At 42.5% G+C, this 18,002-nt stretch overlaps 1 protein-coding gene across 2 annotated transcripts in view; it reads right to left on the bottom strand.

Moving 5' to 3' along the window:
• RPRD1A (regulation of nuclear pre-mRNA domain containing 1A) overlaps window positions 1-18,002 on the bottom strand; it is an 87,357-nt gene that overhangs the window by 24,360 nt on the left and 44,995 nt on the right. The window contains exons 5-7 of one of the 2 annotated variants that reach the window (XM_089305803.1): window positions 15,916-16,042; window positions 15,636-15,811; window positions 15,511-15,535 (exon numbers count right to left, since the gene is read on the bottom strand). In XM_089305803.1, coding sequence (XP_089161929.1) covers window positions 15,511-15,535; window positions 15,636-15,811; window positions 15,916-16,042 — 328 coding nt within the window. The remainder of the gene's footprint in view (window positions 1-15,510; window positions 15,536-15,635; window positions 15,812-15,915; window positions 16,043-18,002) is intronic. The other variant, XM_002713499.6, reaches the window with a different exon arrangement.

Raw genomic sequence — 18,002 nt, 5'->3', positions numbered from 1 at the left:
TTAACACCCTGGCCTGAAGCACCGGCATCCCATATGGGCGCTGGTTTAAGCCCCAGCTGCTCCATTTCTGATCCAGCTCTCTGCTATCGCCTAGGATAGCAGTAGAAGAAGGTCCAAGCCCTTGGGCCCCTGCACTCGTGTGGGAGACCTGGAAGAAGCTCCTAGCTTCAGATCGGCCCAGCTCCAGCCATTGAGGCCAACTGGGGAGTGAACCATCGGATGGAAACCCCCCACACACACTCTTTATCTTTCTCTGTGTAACTCTAACTTTCAAATAAATAAATAAATCTTTAATTAAAAAAAGAAAAATAATTTAAAAGAACAAGCAAAAATAAGTGACTACTTAGGTAGGTCTTCCCAATAAAAGGGCCCACCAATTTTCTAGCAAAATTAAGTGAGAAACCAGTATCCTAGATAGGTTCTAGTTAAAGTTTCAAAAATGCAGGATAAAGGGAAAAAACCATAATGTCTAAGCCAAAAGAGACGAAGATATTTAGCCAATCTATGGTTCATGGGTGAACAGAAAGCCACTCTTAAGACATGCAAGGATTTGTACTATTTTTGTTGCTCTTCATGCTTCTATATTTTATTTTGATACAGGCCTACTCAAGTAAAATTTTTAATGATGTAATACACGAAAAATAGTAATGAAGTGTTAAAATGATTTCTCAGACACCAAACAAAAGATCTAAGATTTTATGAACAAAACTGGTCCACAACAAAACCAGAAGGGAGAAAGGCAATCCTAAGGAAGAAAAAGAACATGATAAAGGGCCACTGCTTCATGTCACACATTTTCATTATCATTAACTGGATGTGGTTTTATTTCCTCTTTGTCAGTTGTGGTACTTGCTACATTTTCCACAAAAGAATATGTGTATTTGAACACATAATTTTGTGAATTGCTTAAATGAAAAACTATTGCAACCCCCTACTAACTGTCCAAATAGGAAGCAAACTGCTCTCAAGTATGATTCCTTTACACCAGACACCTTGCAACAAAGGCTAAGTAATCCATGTAGTTTTTAGGGAAGTAGTCTAAAATCACTTCCAGGACTAGATGAACTAGATGACCACCAAACTTTCCAGCACCTGACTCAACAAATTTTATCAATCTTAGCATATACCATCACTTAGAAAAATTATTTATTTGATAGGCAGAGCTATAAAGAGAGGAAGACACACACAAAGACCTTCTATCAGCTAGTTCACTCCCCAAACACCCACAACAGCTGGGTTGGGTCACGCTGAAGTCAGGAGTCAGGAGCTCTGTATGGGTGGTAGAAACCCAAGTATCTGAGCCATTATCTGCTGCCTCCCAGATACATTAGAAGAAAACTGGATGGGAAGTGGAAGCAGGAAAAAAACCCCAGGCACTCTGGTATGGGATGCAGACATCCTGAAGGGCAAGTTGACCCACTGCACCACAATACCTGCCCCTATACCACAACTTTGCAACAAAAAACCTCAAGCAACCTAATTTTAAAATAGATACTTAGGGCCGGTGCCGTGGCTCAATAGGCTAATCCTCCACCTGGGTTCTAGTCCTGGTCCTAGTCCTGGTCGGGGCACCGGATTCTTTCCTGGTTGCCCCTCTTCCAGGCCAGCTCTCTGCTGTGACCCGGGAAGGCAGCAGAGGATGGCCCAAGTGCTTGGGCCCTGCACCCCATGGGAGACCAGGAGAAGCACTTGGCTCCTGCCTTCGGATCAGCGTGGTGCGCCGGCCGCGGCAGCCATTGGAGGGTGAACCAATGGCAAAGGAAGACCTTTCTCTCTGTCTCTCTCTCTCACTATCCACTCTGCCTGTCAAAAAAAAAAAAAAAAAAAAAAAAAAAAAAAAAAAAAAGATACTTAGCCTAGCAATTAAGATGCTCAAGTTCAACATCGAAGTGCCTGGGTTAAGATTCCTGCCTCTGGCTCTTGCCTCCAGCTTCCTGCCAATCCAGACCCTGGGAGGCAGCAGGGATAGCCAGGTAACTCTTGTCACCCATGTGGGAAACCTGCAGGCATTTGGGAAGTAAACCAGCAGATGGAAGCTCAGTCTCTCCAACTTTGTTTCTCAAATATTTTTAACATAGGCAAGGGATCTGAGTAGACATTTCTCTAAAGACAATAAATCAATGGCCGATAAGGACATGAAAAAAATACTCAACATTTCTAATTTTTTAAAGAAAAAAATCACAATGATACCACCTTATACCCATTAAGACAACTACAATCTACAAAAACAGAAGATAGGTAACGTTGACAAGGATGTGGAGAAGCCAGAATGCTTGTACACCATAGGACTGTAAAATGATACAGTATTATGGAAAACAACATGCAATTCTTCAAGAAGATTATCATATGCTCAAACAATTGAGCCTCTGAATATACATACCCAGGGAACTAGAAGGTAGCTTCAGATATTATTTGTGCACCGGTATTCCTAGCAGCATTATTCACAATACTAGGAGGTGAAAGCAACCCAAATACCCATCGACAAATAAACAGATAAACAATGCAGCGTATGTAGCCACTGAAGTATTACTGAGTCTTAAAACTGTAAAACTTCAACACATGCCACAACATGGGTATACACAACACCTAGAGTAGTCAAATTCATACACAGATCAGTGGCTAAGTGAAAAGGGGAAACTGGTGACTGTTCAACAGGTGTAGAGTTTTTAGTTTTGTACAAAAGAGTGTTCTGGAGACTGGATGCATCACAATGTGGAGATACTTAACACTATCAATGTGCACACTTAAACACGGTTAAGATGGTAAATTTTCTTATGTATATTTTACTAGAATTTTTAAACTTGAAAGAATTACTTAAACAGGCAGAGAGACTTAGACAGAAAGAGATATTATATCAGCTGGGGTTGGGTCAGGACAGAAGCCAGAAGTCCAGGACTCAATTCAGTCATCACCTACTGCTTACCAAAGTGCACATTAGCAGGAAGCTGGAATAAGGCTCTGAGACGGGACTCAACCCAGGCACTCCAACATGGGATACAGGTGTCCCAAGCAGCAATTTGACTGCTGTGCCAAAGGCCTACTCCTACCACAAGGTTTCTCAAAAAGTAAAACAAAAACAAACAAAAAACCACAAAATGATACTATCTCTTTAATGGAATTCACAATTTTTCTTTTAGACCAGTATGCAATTTAAATGCTCTCGTGGCCGGCACCGCGGGTCAATAGGCTAATCCTCCGCCTTAGTTGCCAGCACACAGGGTTCTAGTCCCAGTCGCTCCTCTTCCAGTCCAACTCTCTGCTGTGGCCCAGGAGTGCAGTGGAGGATGGCCCAAGTGATTGGGCTCTACACCCGCATGGGAGACCAGGATAACTACCTGGCTCCTGGCTTCGGATCAGCATGGTGCACTGGCCGTGGCCACTGGGGGCGGGGGTGACCCAACAGAAAAGGAAGACCTTTCTCTGTCTCTCTCTCACTGTCCACTCTACCTGTCCAAAAAAAAAAAAAAAAAAAAAAAAAAAAAAAAAAAAAAAAAAGCTCTGGTAGAAGATGGTGGGGCCGGCACTGTGGCGCACTCGGTTAATCCTCTGCCTGTGGCGCCGGCATCTCATGTGGGCGCCGGTTCTAGTCTCCGTTGCTCCTCTTCCAGTTCAGCTCTCTGATGTTGCCCGGGAGGGCAGTAGAGGATGGATGCCTGGGCCCCTGCACCCGCATGGGGGACTGGGAGGAGGCACCTGGCTCCTGGCTCCTGGCTTCGGATCGGAGCAGCTCTGGCTGTTGGCAGCCATTTGGGGAGTGAGCCAATGGAAGGAAGACCTTTCCTTCTGTCTGTCTCTCACTGTCTGTAACTGTACCTGTCAAATAAATAAAAACCTTTTAAAAAATTTTAAAAAATTAAAAAAAAGATGGTGAGAAGAGAAACACCTAAACTAAGGGTGTCTGACACACTATTGGTAAACTCTATTCCCTCCTCCCTATGACTGGACTACATGATCTTGTGCTATCCTGGAAGCTATTTTTTCCTAAATCGGAGCTGATTTAAGTATGAAAAGTCTATCCATATATTGCCTTCATTTTCATGTCTTCCTTTTAGTAAGAATTTATGAGAAAGAAATAGATAAGCAAAGAGCTAAAAGGTGATTTGCAAGAGTATTTTTCAATAGCAAGAAACTGTTAAGAAACAGAAAAAAGCTAAGTAACAGATAAAGAAATACTACTTCTAAAAAAAGTACAATTTGAGGCCAGCGCCACGGCTCAATAGGCTAATCCTCCGCCTGCGGCACCGGCACACCAGGTTCTAGTCCCAGTCGGGGCACCGGATTCTGTCCCGGTTGCCCCTCTTCCAGTCCAGCTCTCTGCTGTAGCCTGAGAGTGCAGTGGAGGATGGCCCAAGTCCTTGGGCCCTGCACCCCATGGGAGACCAGGAGAAGCACCTGGCTCCTGCCTTCGGATCAGCGTGGTGCGCCTGCCACAGCGTGCTGGCCGAGGCAGCCATTGGAGGGTGAACCAACGGCAAAGGAAGACCTTTCTCTCTGTCTCTCTCTCTCTCACTGTCCAATCTGCCTGTCAAAAAAAAAAGTACAATTTGGGCTACTCTGTGGCATAGCAAGTAAAGCTGCCGCCTGAAGGCCAGCATCCCATATGGGTGCCAGGGCGCCAGTTCAAGTCTCAGCTGCTCCACTTCTGATCTAGCTTCTGCTAATGTGCCTGAGAAAGTAGCAGGAAATGGTCAAGTCCTTGGGCTCCTGCACCCATGTGGGAGACCCAGAAGCAGCTCCTGGCTCCTGGCTTTGGATTGGCCCAGCTCTGGCACTGGCCATTGTGGCCACTGGGGAGTGAACCAGTGGATGGAACCTCTCCCTCTCTCCCCTTCCCTGCCTCTGCCTCTAGGTAACTTCTGCTTTTCAAATAAACTAATTTCTTTTTTCTTTCTTTCTTTTTTTTTTTTTTTTTTTTGGCAGTGCAACTCTACCTCTCCGAATCCTGTCAGAGGTTTTTAAAAGTGTGATGAAGCTTCAGGGGAGAATCTCTGGGTGTTTATCACTTTCTAAATTGTGATAAACACATAGTAGTTGTGGAACTAAAAAAGTCACTGCTTCCACCCTGTACAGTTCAGGCCTTCATTGCCCAAAACATGATTTTCTAAAAAGTCTTATCTCCTGTTGCCAATCTCTTTCCATCCTAATGTGTTCAGAGTTATAACCTGGTGCTGAAATTCTGATGAACTGTAAAATCAACTGCTTGGAACATTCAAGAACCCTTCAAACTTATCTCATTCTCAAAACCTCTTGTAGTTAACCACAAACTACAGTAGTTATCAGTTACTGAGGCCTCCCTCTGCCTCAGGCAGAGTGTTAACTGCTTATGTGCATAATTCCTTTTAACTACTACATCCCTTTGATAGGAATTATCATCACTTCTAACACAGAGGGCAATTTCAAGTTAAAGTTCACTCCTGCACACTAATTTGTACCTTCATTTCTTCTACTAGGTGGCACTGTTACTATTTACAAATTCAGTACTTTAAGGATGGCTGAGGACTGTTCATTTGTTATTATTTATGCATTCTCACATTGTTAATGTTTCTTTCCTACTGAAGGGGAAATAATGGACAATGTGGTTAAAATCTTTAAATTTCAAAATGGTCACCTACTCCTCTTCAGAATGCTCATCTGGGGCTGAAGTTAATGGGTTAAACAGACACCAGCAATGACAAAATCTCATATGGGCAATGGTTTGAGTCCCAACTGCTCCACTTCTTTTATTTTTATTTTTTTGACAGGCAGAGTGGACAGTGAGAGAGAGAGAGAGAGACAGAGAGAAAGGTCTTCCTTTACCGTTGGTTCACCCTCTAACGGCTGCTGCGGCCGGCGCGCTGCAGCCAGGGCACCATGCTGATCTGAAGCCAGGAGCCAGGTGCTTCTCCTGGTCTCCCACACGGGTGCAGGGCCCAAACACTTGGACCATCCTCCACTGCACTCCCAGGTCACAGCAGAGAGCTGGACTGGAAGAGGGGCAACCGGGAGAGAATCCAGTGCCCCGACCGGGACCAGAACCCAGTGTGTCAGTGCCGCAGGCAGAGGATTAGCCCATTGAGCCAAGGCACTGGCCTGCTCCACTTCTGATCCAGCTCCCTGCTGATGTGTTTGGGCCCCTGCACCCTGTATCCATATAGGAGCCCTGGATGAAGCACCCAGCTTTGGCCTGTCCCAACTCCAGTTGTTGCAGCCATTTGGGGAGTGAACCAGCAGGTGGAAGTTCTCTCTCTCCCTCACTCTTGCCTTTCAAATAAATATATCTTAAAAAGAAATAAAATAAAATAGAGTCAGTACTGTGGCTTAACAGGGTAAGCCCCTGCCTGCAGCAGTGACATCCCATATGGGTGCCAGATTGATTCCCGGCTGTTCCACTTATGATCCAGCTCCCTACTAACGCACCTGGGAAAGCAGCAGAAGATGCCCCAAGTGCTTGGACCCCTGCACCCATGTGGGAGACCCAGAAGCTCCTCGCTTCAGTCTGGCCAAGCTACAACCATTGTGGCCATCTGGGGAATGAACCAGTGGATGGAAGATTTCCCTGTCTCTCTCCCTCTCCAACTCAACTCTACCTTTCAAACAAATAAATCTTAAACAAACAACAAAAACCCCTCACCTGCAGTTCTAGATAGTGTGCTAAATTCATAGCCCATATTGTGTTTAAGAACAGTGGGTGCTCCCACCAATCCACTGTTTGCTATCCTTGGTCACTGTGATCCAAAAATATTATTACGGTGCAATGAGGAATTAAGATATTTGGAAAAAAGGACAGGGAAGCAAGGAAGGAGCAGGGTGGGTAGGAGACTGACCATACTCAGGTATTTTTTTTTCATATTTAAAAGATTATTTATTTACTTATTTAATTTGAAAGGCAGAGTTAGAGGGAGAGAGAGAAATAATCCATCTGCTGGTTCACTTCCCAAATGGCCACAATGGCCAGGGGTGGGCCAGGACGATTCCAGGAACCTGGAACTCCATCTGGGTCTCCCAAGTGGGTGTCAGGGGCCCAAGCAATTGGGTCATCTTCCACTTTTTTCCCAGGAGCATTAGCAAGGAGCTGGACTAGAAGTGGAGCAGCCAGGACTGGAGCTAGTGCCCACATTTGATACTGGTGTTGTGGGTAGCAGGTTAACTGGCCGTTAGCTACTGTTAATCACCAACCTATAAACTAAACTTCTTACAGCTATGTACATCCAGGAAAAACACACAGTATATACAGGTTTGGTACCATCTGCAGTTTCAGCCACCCACTTGGTGTCCTGAAGTAGCCTCAGATGGAGGAGTAGCTACAATATTGGACTGAGTTAAAAATTACTTGTGCTGAATACAAACCTCAAGTATCTTTGGATCATTTTGGGGGCTGGCACTGTGGCACAGGTTAAGCTGCCACCTCAGACACTGTATTCCTTGTCAGGAGTGCTGGTTAAAGTCCTGGCTACTACTCCAATCCAGCTCCTTGCTAATGCAACTGGGAAAGGAGTAGGTGACAGCCCAAGCACTGGAGTTCCTAGCACCCAACTGGGAGACCCAGAAGGAGTTCTTGGCTCGGAGTTCTTGGCTGTTGTAGAATCAGTGGATGAAAGATCTCAACCTCTCTCACTCAGGTCTCAAATATTTACAAATACACACACACACATTTTAGGAGTGAGTGCCTGGCACAGGAGTTAATATGCCACATGTGCAGCCTGCATCCTATATCACAGTGGCTGGGTTCATGTCCTGGCTCTGCTTCCAATTCCAATTTCCTGCAAATGCACACTCAAGGAGCAAACAGGTTGACAGCTCAAATACCGTTGGGTCCCTGCCACCTACGTGGGAAATCTGGATTGAGATCCAGGCTCCTGGCTTCAGCCTGCAGCAGGCACGGCTGCTGTGGTCATTTTGGGAGTAAAGCATTTGATAAAAAAAATCCCTGTCTCTCTGCCTTTCAAATAAATAAACAAATATAAATAAAAGTATCTAATTCAATTACCCCTTTAAAGTATTTTTATTTAATTACAAACAAATTTAAAACACAAACATAGGGGCCAGTGCTGTGGTGTACCAGATAAAGCCACCACCTGCAGAATTCCATTCAAGTCCTGGCTGCTCCACTTCTGATCCAAGCTCCCTGCTAATATGCAAATGATGGTCCAAGTGCTTGGACCCCTGAACTACTGTGAGAGACCTGGAAAAGCTCCTGGCTCCAGACTCCTGGCTTTAATCTGCCAGCTCCGGCCATTGCAGCCATCTGGAGAGTGAACTAGTGGATGGAAGCTCTCTCTTTGTAATGCTGCATTTCAAACAAATACATACATCTTAAAAAAAAAAAAAAAACCCACAAATATTATGTACCTCCTGCAGATTACATTTGTGGTGGAATTCACTCATTCATCTATCAGTTGAAGCCCTAATATTATTCAACATAAACCCCTGAATGCCTACCAGAGGAAAGGTACTGAGGCTACAGAAACAAACAAGAAAAGTAAAATGAAGTTCTTCATCTCTTGGAACTCACATTTGTAAGTTTCAGAGCACAGGATAACTACTAAGAATACAAAGTTTTACATTTTTCATCTAGTGACTAAGTACTGGAAAGGAAAAACAAACAAAAAACCAAAATGACAATGTAATATGGAAGAGGAAGCAGAAGAAAGGACAGGTGAAACCAACCAAAAGTGAAAGAGGACTATGTGAAGAGATGACTCAGCAACATGAACCTGAATGAGAAAGGATCAGAGCAAGAACATTCCAATCTGTAAGAGTGACTAAACACTCTGAAGTGAATTTGGTTCCATTGCTGCAGAACAAAATGGAAGCCAGAGATTTGATATAAGTGGGGCCCAAGAGGAGACTCACAACCAGGAATCCCACGGGCCATGGACCAGTTTAAAATAAAATTCAAAAGCATCAAGAGAAGCAACGGAGCGTTTTAAACAGCGGTGAAATAGGACCTGACTTAATAGCAAAAGATCTGAGAGGGGCCAGCACTGTGGTGCGAGGGGTTAAGCTGGTACTTGCAACACTGGCATTTCTGGGTCTCTCACATGGGTGCAGGGGCCCAAGCACTTGGGCTGTCTTCCACTGCTTGTCCAGGTTGCAACAGAGAGCTGGATCCGAAGTGGAGTAGCAAGGTCTCAAACCGGCGCCCACAAGGGATGCTGGTGCTGCAGGCAGTATCTTTACCCACTACACCACAATGCTGGCTCCCAAAATAAACTTTAAAACGCCCACAAGGGATGCTGGTGCTGCAGGCAGTATCTTTACCCACTACACCACAATGCTGGCTCCCAAAATAAACTTTAAAAAAGAAAAGGCCCATGACATTTCAGTGTTACAGGGAATTATAAAAGGGAGCAGGAAGCTCAGCTATTAACAATAGAGGCAACTCATGACATCCACCTACAAAAGGGTGGTTTGCAGCAGTTATTAAACACATAGATTATAGTTATCGTTAACAAGACATAGTAAGTCTTCCATTTATACGACAGGTGGAACTCATATTTATCTGCTTTCTCCCAAAATCCACTAAAATAGCAACAAACAAAGGCAGAAACCCATGAAGAAAAAAACCACAGTTCATAGAAGTCAAGAAATTCTGAGAAACAGAAAAACCTGCAAGAGTAGAAGATGAAGCAAAAATCAGAGGAACTCAGGATAGGCTCAGGACTTTGAGATGCCAAGCTCCCCAAAACAAAATCGAGAATCTTAAAGGTTAACAATAAGAATCAACTGAAAAATCCCTACACAAACCTGTTAAAACCATTATTCAATAAAGATAGGAGATTAAGAAGATGAACAAGATATCTGTGTGGAGGGACCCAAATCACAGAGGGAAGAGGTACAGCACTGCTTTGACAACAGATGCCCCCTGTTATCTACTTGACAAATCTCATGTTTTTCTCTGAGAAAAAGAATGGCTCAGACAGAAGATAATGACTCATTAAAAACTTACTAAACATCAAACTGGTAACCAGTATCAAAGCTTTACCATGAGTTAGCAATTTCATCTTGAAAAACAACAATGTATATGACTAAATAATTAATAATGTTTTCAAATATTTTTGTAGTATCAAAAGCAAGGAAAACAATCATAAAGAATAGTTATGACAATTCATACATTCAAAAGGAAAAAATGGGGCAGCGCTGTGGCGCAGCGGGTTAAAGCCCTGGCCTGACGCATTGGCATCCCACATGGGCACTGGTTCCAGTCCAGGCTGTTCCTCTTCCAATCCAGCTCTCTGCTATGGCCTGGGAAAGCAGTGGAGGATGACCCAAGTGCTTGGGCCCCTGCACCCACATGGGAGACCCAGAAGCTCCTGGCTCCTGGCTTCGGATTGGTGCAGCTCCAGCCGTTGCAGCCATCTGGGGGAGTAAACCAGCAGATGGAAAACCTCTCTCTCTCTGCCTCTACCTCTCTCTCTGTCTTTCAAATAAATAAATCTTAAAAAAAAAAAAAAAAAAAAGGAAAACAGTGTCATACTAAGATGCACAGCCATAACACAAGTACCTTACATGAAAACAAGGATGGTAACGTGCCAAAACACCAAAACAGGGCTGTCTTCTGCTTTTATAACTTTTCTCCTATGATTAAAATAGATTATTTGAATAGTCAACATTGGATAAGCAGTTACATGAGTCCTGAAAAAAACTGGATGGGAGCCAGTGCTGTGGCGTAAAGCTGCTGCTTGCTGTGCCAGCATCCCACATGCCGGTTCAAGTCCTGGCTGCTCCACTTCCAATCCAGCTCTCTGGTATGGCCTGGGAAAGCAGTAAAAGATGGCCCAAGTCCTTGGGTCCCTGAACCCGCATGGGAGACCAGGAAGAAACTCCAGGCTCCTGGCTTCAGATCGGTGCAGCTCCGGCTGCTGCAGCCAATTGGGGAGTGAACCAGTGGATGGAAGACCTCTCTCTCCCTCTCTGCCTTTCCTCTCTCTCTGCGTAACTCTGACTTTCAAATAAATAAATCTTTAAAAAAGAAAAAAACTGGAAGAATTCACCACAAAAACTTCGGACAACCATAAATAGAACCTCAAAAACTAACAGAGGTTGAATACCCTTATCCAAAATATTTGGGATCATTAATGTTCTCAATTTCACAATTTTCCTGATTTTGCAATACACATAGACTTTGTTGGTTGAGTATTTTTAATCTGAAAATCCAACACCCAAAACTTTCTTAAAGTCATCAGACCCAAAAAAGCTTCAAATTTGAGGTTTTCTAATTAAGGATGCTCAGCCTAGTGCTCTCTGTACCTATTCAGCAGTTCCTTACTGAAGATTAGAGTGCTCAGCCCACTGAAGACTGGTCTGCAGCTCCTACTGCTCAGGCCAAGTGGGTGGGAACAACCACTGAATGGTCTGAAGCTACTCTTTGTGATCTCTGAAGCAAACATGGAAATGAGGTTGATGGAAAATAAACACCACATATATATTTATATATATATACATATAAAAATGTATTACTATATATATTTAAGAAAGGATGCTCAGCCTGTATAAAACCATTAAGAAACTAGTACACAAGTATTTTTTTCAGCACCATCTCATCAGATTACTTTTAAATTTAAATAAAATAAATGACTCAAACTTAGTGTTATTAAAAAAGTTAAAAAAAACTGAATCCAAATGAAAGACTGCATAACTTTTTTTTTTTTTTTGACAGGCAGAGATAGAGAGAGAGAGAGGCAGAGACAGAGAAAGGTCTTCCTTCCATTGGTTCACCCCCCCAAATGGCCACTATGGCTGGCGGGCTGCATCAATCCGAAGCCAGGTGCTTCATCCTGGTCTCCATGCAGGTGCAGGGCCCAAGTACTTGGGCCATCCTCCACTGCACTCCCGGGCCACAACAGAGAGCTGGACTGGAAGAGGAGCAACCGGGACAGAATCCGGCGCCCCGACCAGGACTAGAACCCGGGGTGCTGGCACCACAGGTGGAGGATTAGCCAAGTGAGCCGCGGCGCCAGCCCGTGACTGCCTAAGTTTTTCACATCGTTATCACTATGTCCTTGAATAAAATTTGTAATCCGACAAATCAACCACTAACACAAAGTTTTCATTTAAAATATTAAGCATAGGGCATGGCCTAGCAGTTAAAAGATCAGTTAAAACGTTGGATTCAATTCCCAGCTCTGCTCCTGATTCTAGCTTCCTGGTAAGGCAGAGCCTGGGAGGCAGTGGTGATAGCTCAAGTAATGGGGCCCCTGCAACCCACACAGGGGCCCTGAACTGTGTTCCCAACTCCTGGCTTCAGCCCTGATCCAGGCCACTGTGGGCATTTGGAGACTGAACCGATGCATGAGAAATCTCTTTCAATTATATAAAAGTTGTTTAAAATATGAAACATGATGGCAAAATACATAAGTAAATGGGAGAAAAAAAAACAAACTCATGCACACTATAATTCTAACTAAAATTATAAACATGAACAATACTAAAAAGTAATAAATATCAAAATCTATGTAAAGGCAGGGAGACTAATGGGCCAGTAGAATAGAAAGGCACTACATTCCTATGCATACACAGGAATTAAGAACGCAAAAATGGCATTTCACATCAACAGTCATCAATTATCAATAAATTATGAAAGAACATTTTGCTATCGCTTTCAATTAGTTAGATCACTGTATCATAATACTTAAATTAAAAACGCCAATGAATAAAATTAACAGAAAACTATAAAAACACAGAACATAGAACATTTTAGAGTTCTATGTTCTATGAACTATAGTTCTATAGTTCTATGAATTAAGGTCATGTTAAGTATATCGAGAAAGCTCAGAATTTATAAAGGCAAAGATAAATATTGAGTAATAAAATCAGCGCCAAACAGAAAAGTGGTCAAAGGATATGGGGAGCCGGCGCCACGGCTCACTAGGCTAATCCTCCGCCTAGCGGCGCCGGCACACCGGGTTCTAGTCCCGGTCGGGGCGCCGGATTCTGTCCCGGTGGCCCCTCTTCCAGGCCAGCCCTCTGCTGTGGCCCGGGAGTGCAGTGGAGGATGGCCCAGGTGCTTGGGCCCTGCACCCCATGGGAGACCAGGAAAAGCACCTGGCTCCTGGCTCCTGCCATCGGATCAGCACGGTGCGCCGGCCGCAGCGGCCATTGGAGGGTGAACCAACGGCAAAAGGAAGACCTTTCTCTCTGTCTCTCTCTCTCACTATCCACTCTGCCTGTCAAAAAAAAAAAAAAAAAAAAAAAAAGATATGGGGAAATGTAGGAAAAATGAAATGCCTAGTAAGTACTTTTAAGAGATAATCAAACTGAGCCAACAAGTATCACATATGGAAAAATAAAGACTACCACATGGTCAGTGTTAAGTGATGTCATATAGCAGAAGGTACATTTGTACTTTAAGGAAAAGGCAGATCATTTTGCAGAGTCTGAGTATGCTATCAACAGCTGAATATGCATTCCCTTTGATCCAGCCACATCCTGCTGACAATCAGCCCTGCAAATCTGCATAAGGACATTAACTTGCATCACCAGGATGTTCTATATAGTTCCTCTAATGCGCAAAATAGTGTCATAAATTCAAACAACATAATGGAGCCAATCTCTCACCATCACACTCATCACTGAATACCAAACAATTTCTCATTTCTATAGTGCCCCTCTCCAAAAATATAAAAAGAAGGTCACTTTAAAACTCCTACTCACGTAAGATAATAAGCTAAGTGAACAATAGTTTTTGTAGTATTTTCAAAACTTCTGAGGTAAAATCATTCCCACAACAATCCATGAAGTAGATTTTATAAATATACATTGAATTTATTAAGTCATTTTGCTATGCTTAATAACTAAATTAGTCAGAAGCCTCAAAAATCATTAAATACCTCTGATTTCATTTTTTAAAAATGCTTTAATAGTAGCTTCCTCAAAAAATACAAAAAGTTATAACTGACCAGCATTGTGGAGTAGCGAGTAAAGCAGTTGCCAGTGACACCAGATCCCCTAAGGGAAGCAGAGTCCCTTGCTTCTAAACAATTCACTAGCTTTTTGTGACCTTGGGCCAGCTATTCAATCTTTCTGTGCCTTGATTCCTTATCCATAAAATGTGGATAATAATACATTTTGTTGTAGAGGATTTGGGCTGATTATGTGAAGTGCCTAGAAGAGTACTTGATGTGTGGTAAATGTTGCCATTACTACTGTCAGCCTCACTACCTACAGCTATCTACTATGAAATCCTGACTGGAAAACACTGGGAAAATAAGGGTTGCTGAGGGGGTGGTATCTATTTTCTACACTTAAATTTCAAGCAAATTCCACTTTTGTAATTGGTGATTATGATCAACATAAGTGACAAAGCAGAATAAGGCAGAATAACAAAGTTTCAGTCTTCTCTTGAATTTTCAAAAACATGAGACAATACAGACTTTGGAGTTTGATATTTATTTTTAGCAGGAAGAATATGCTAATGGTGATGACATCATTAGAAGATACTCCCATGTCCAATATCTGCAACAGAAGCTCGATAGAAGTTAAAGAAACCATACCAGAAGACTAAAGACAAAAGTTTTATGACATTACTCACCCTTAGTTCTGCAGACAACAAAACAAAAATATGTTTAAGACTGAAGTTCCATCATAAAATCAAAAATAGCTAAATCAACTATCAAACCTTTTCTTAAAAAATTCCAACTCTCCCTTCCCATGTAGAAGTGGGTAAAATGTTTAAAGTGAAGCAAAGTGCTAACAACTATCCTCTAGGTGTTTATGTGAGTACAGGAGGGCATACTGAGAACTGGGAATTTGGGGTGAGATGGCTGCTTTCACAAGCAGCAATGGCAATCCAGTCTAAGCACCATTTGGGGCACAATTAGATACTGCTGAACAGAGAATTAAAAACACTAATAAATAAAGGCAACTTAATAGAATAGAGACAGTACCATGAAAACATACAAATGTACAGTGAAGCAACTGTTAAAAGAGGGATCCAAACAAAAAGTTCTCCTATACACTATTAGAAAGAAATTGCCACAGAATAAAGAATTAAAATAAGAACTGGTGAAAGGAAAGATTCTTTTACATGAAACCAAATCTGACTCATCTATCCAAACAATGGCATTTCTGCTCAAGGAAATATGAAAATGTTTCTTTTTATTATCTCCTGCATCCCAAGACTTCTCATCAACATAATCAATCATTACTCCATTTGAAGGATTCATGATTTTCTACCTAAGAGTATGAGCTGGAAATATGTCATGCACCAGAATCAAGGGGTGGAACAAGGGAGTAAAGTGAAGAGTTAATGACACACCTAAAACACTGCATGTACTCAGAACAGAAATTAAGTAAATCCAACTACAATTTACTGCAGTTAACACAAGACTTGATGCTAACTGCTATTTTTTCTATTATTTTTGTGCTTAAAGACAAGGGTTTGAAGTGACAAGATAAATTAATATTGTGTGGAATTTCACATGAATAATTTTAAAATGCAACCAACTTGGCTCATTCCAAATTTTTAAATTTACTTATTAGGTTGATTTGGTTCAAGATGAAGGAACTCCATTAATGCAAGGACATGCTTACCTGGGTCACTGCCTAAAAAATATCCCTGTTCAAAAAATGCAAGATGTATAGGCACATTAAGGTATTTCAAAATTCCTTCCAAAAAGTAAATTAAATAAGCACTAAAGAAGGAAAAGGTTACGCACTTCCAATTTTTGCTCTTTCTCTGCAAGGGCTTCCTTTTGACAGCGAAGAAAATCTGCTAACATTCGAGTGAGTTGCTTCCTATCATCTATTTCTGCCGCCAATCTGCCATTGTAATCTGCCAGCAACATACAAGCATCCTCTACCATTTTAGAAAGCCTTTCTCCAGATTCTTTATCTAAGAAAAGCACAAGATAATAAAATTATTACATAACAAAAACAACGACATTTGCTATTCCCTTGCCCCCACTCCCAGAAAAGTTTCAGGTGACCTTTTATTACCTGTTATTTTGTCTAGCAGGGATACTTCTTGGACTTCAACAGGCAAAGAAGCTATCCTCTGATGAACTGCTGCATCACCTGAAGCTGCATTTTCCAGATCTTGTAATGCTCTAACGAGATCTAGAGTCTAAAAAGTTATACAACTTTAGAATCAAAATAAATGAGGCTCAAACAACCATGAGAGTTGAAATTTATGGGCTAGTTCTATTAATTTCTTTTTAGAACAATCCATTTCTTTCATATATTAAGAAAAAGGAATGAAGAGCATCCTGTTTATGTAACAAATAAATGTGGTTGGTTTAACAATCTAGTATAAAAAATTAGGGGAGGGGGGTGCTGGAGCTGTGACATAGTGGGTAAAGCCACTGCATGCAGTGCCGGTATCCCATGTGGACGTCAGTTCGAGTCCCAGCTGCTCCACTTCTGATCCAACTCTCTGCTGTGGCCTAGGAAGGCAGTAGAAGATGGGCCAAGTCCTTGGGCCACTGTGCCCAAGTGGGAGATCTGGAGGAGGCTCCTGGCTCCTGGCTTCAGATGGGCTCAGCTCTGGATGTTGAGGCTAACTGGTAAATGAACCAACAGATGGAAGACCTTTCTCTCTCTCTGCCTCTCCTCTCTCTGTGTAGCTCTAACTTTCAAATAAAGAAAAAAAGAAAAAGAAGCTAGACTATGTTAGGTGCTGAAAATATAAACAACCAGGAGAGATCCTGAAGAGTAAAGGCAATTTTTTTTTTTAAGATTTATTTTGCTTGACAGTCAGAGTTACAGAGAGAAGAGAGGCAAAGAGAGAGGTCTTTCATCCTTTGGTTCACTCCCCAGTTGGCTGCAATGGCCAGAGCTGCGCTGATCCAAAGCTAGGAGCCAGGAGCTTCCTCCATCTCCCAAGTGGGTGCAGGGGCCCAAGGAGTTGAGCCATCTTCTACTGCTTTCCCAGGCCATGACAGAGAGCTGCATCAGAAGTGGAGCAGCTGGGATATGAACCAGTATCCATATGGGATGCCAACACTGCAGGCAGCGACTTTAACTGTTATGCCACAGTGCCAGCCCCTAGGCAATTTGTCTGAAAACAATTATTTGACTACTAAACTAGGGTAAAGAATTGATTCATATGACAAATGTGTAAGAGTAATAAAGTAAATTACAACTTCAAATCTATAGAGCACAAGTTTCATATGATATATTCACTAATATTATCTAAGCACATATCTTTTTTAAATATTATATTGGACAGTGGTGAAAGGGAACACAAATCAATTATTACAACACAGCAGAGTCTCTCAGATTCTATTTCTAAACTTATTCAAAACACAAGAGGAGGGCCAGTACTGTGATTTAGCAGGTAAAGCTACCGCCTTGCAGCACCAGCATCCCATATGGGCACCATTTCTTGTCCTGGCTGCTCAACTTCTGATTCAGCTCCCTGCTATTGGCCTGGGGAAAGCCGAAGAAGATGGGCCCAAGTCTTTGGGCCCCTGCTACCCACTTGGAGGGCCTAGAAGAAGCTCTTGACTTCACCTTTGCCCAGTCCTGGCCAATGCAGCCATCTGGGGAGTGACTAGTGGACATAAGCTCTGACTCTTTCAAATAAATAAACAAATCTTTGAAATACACATACACACACACACACACACAAAAATGAAGTTTTGGAATATGCTCAAACACAGTATCTTCAACTATAATACAGTTTCTTTTTTAAGATTTACTTATTTGAGAGGCAGAGTTACAGAGAGAGGGAGAAACGGAAAGAGAGGTCTTCAATCTGCTGGTTCACTCCCCAGATGGCCACAATGGCTGGAGCTGGGCAATCCGAAGCTAGGAGCCAGGAGCTTCTTTCAGATCTCCTATATGGGTACAGTGGCCCAAGCAGTTGGGCCATCTTCCACTGCTTTCCCAGGCCATCAGCAGGGAGCCAGATCAGAAGTAGAGCAGCCAGGACTCGAACTGATGCCCATATGGGATGCTGGCACACAGGCAGAGGCATAACCTACTATGCCACAGTGCTGACCTCTACACTATAATTTCTTAATAAGATCATTAAAATATTTAAAAATTTTATATATATGCTAATATTATCTAGCAGGTATATA

This window comes from Oryctolagus cuniculus, chromosome 10 (assembly GCF_051225735.1).
Source record: "Oryctolagus cuniculus isolate XC-2025 breed Fujian yellow rabbit chromosome 10, ASM5122573v1, whole genome shotgun sequence".
Lineage (NCBI taxonomy): Eukaryota > Metazoa > Chordata > Mammalia > Lagomorpha > Leporidae > Oryctolagus > Oryctolagus cuniculus.
The sequence above is the reverse complement of the archived record's forward strand: the minus strand, read 5'-3'. Positions and strand labels throughout refer to the sequence as shown.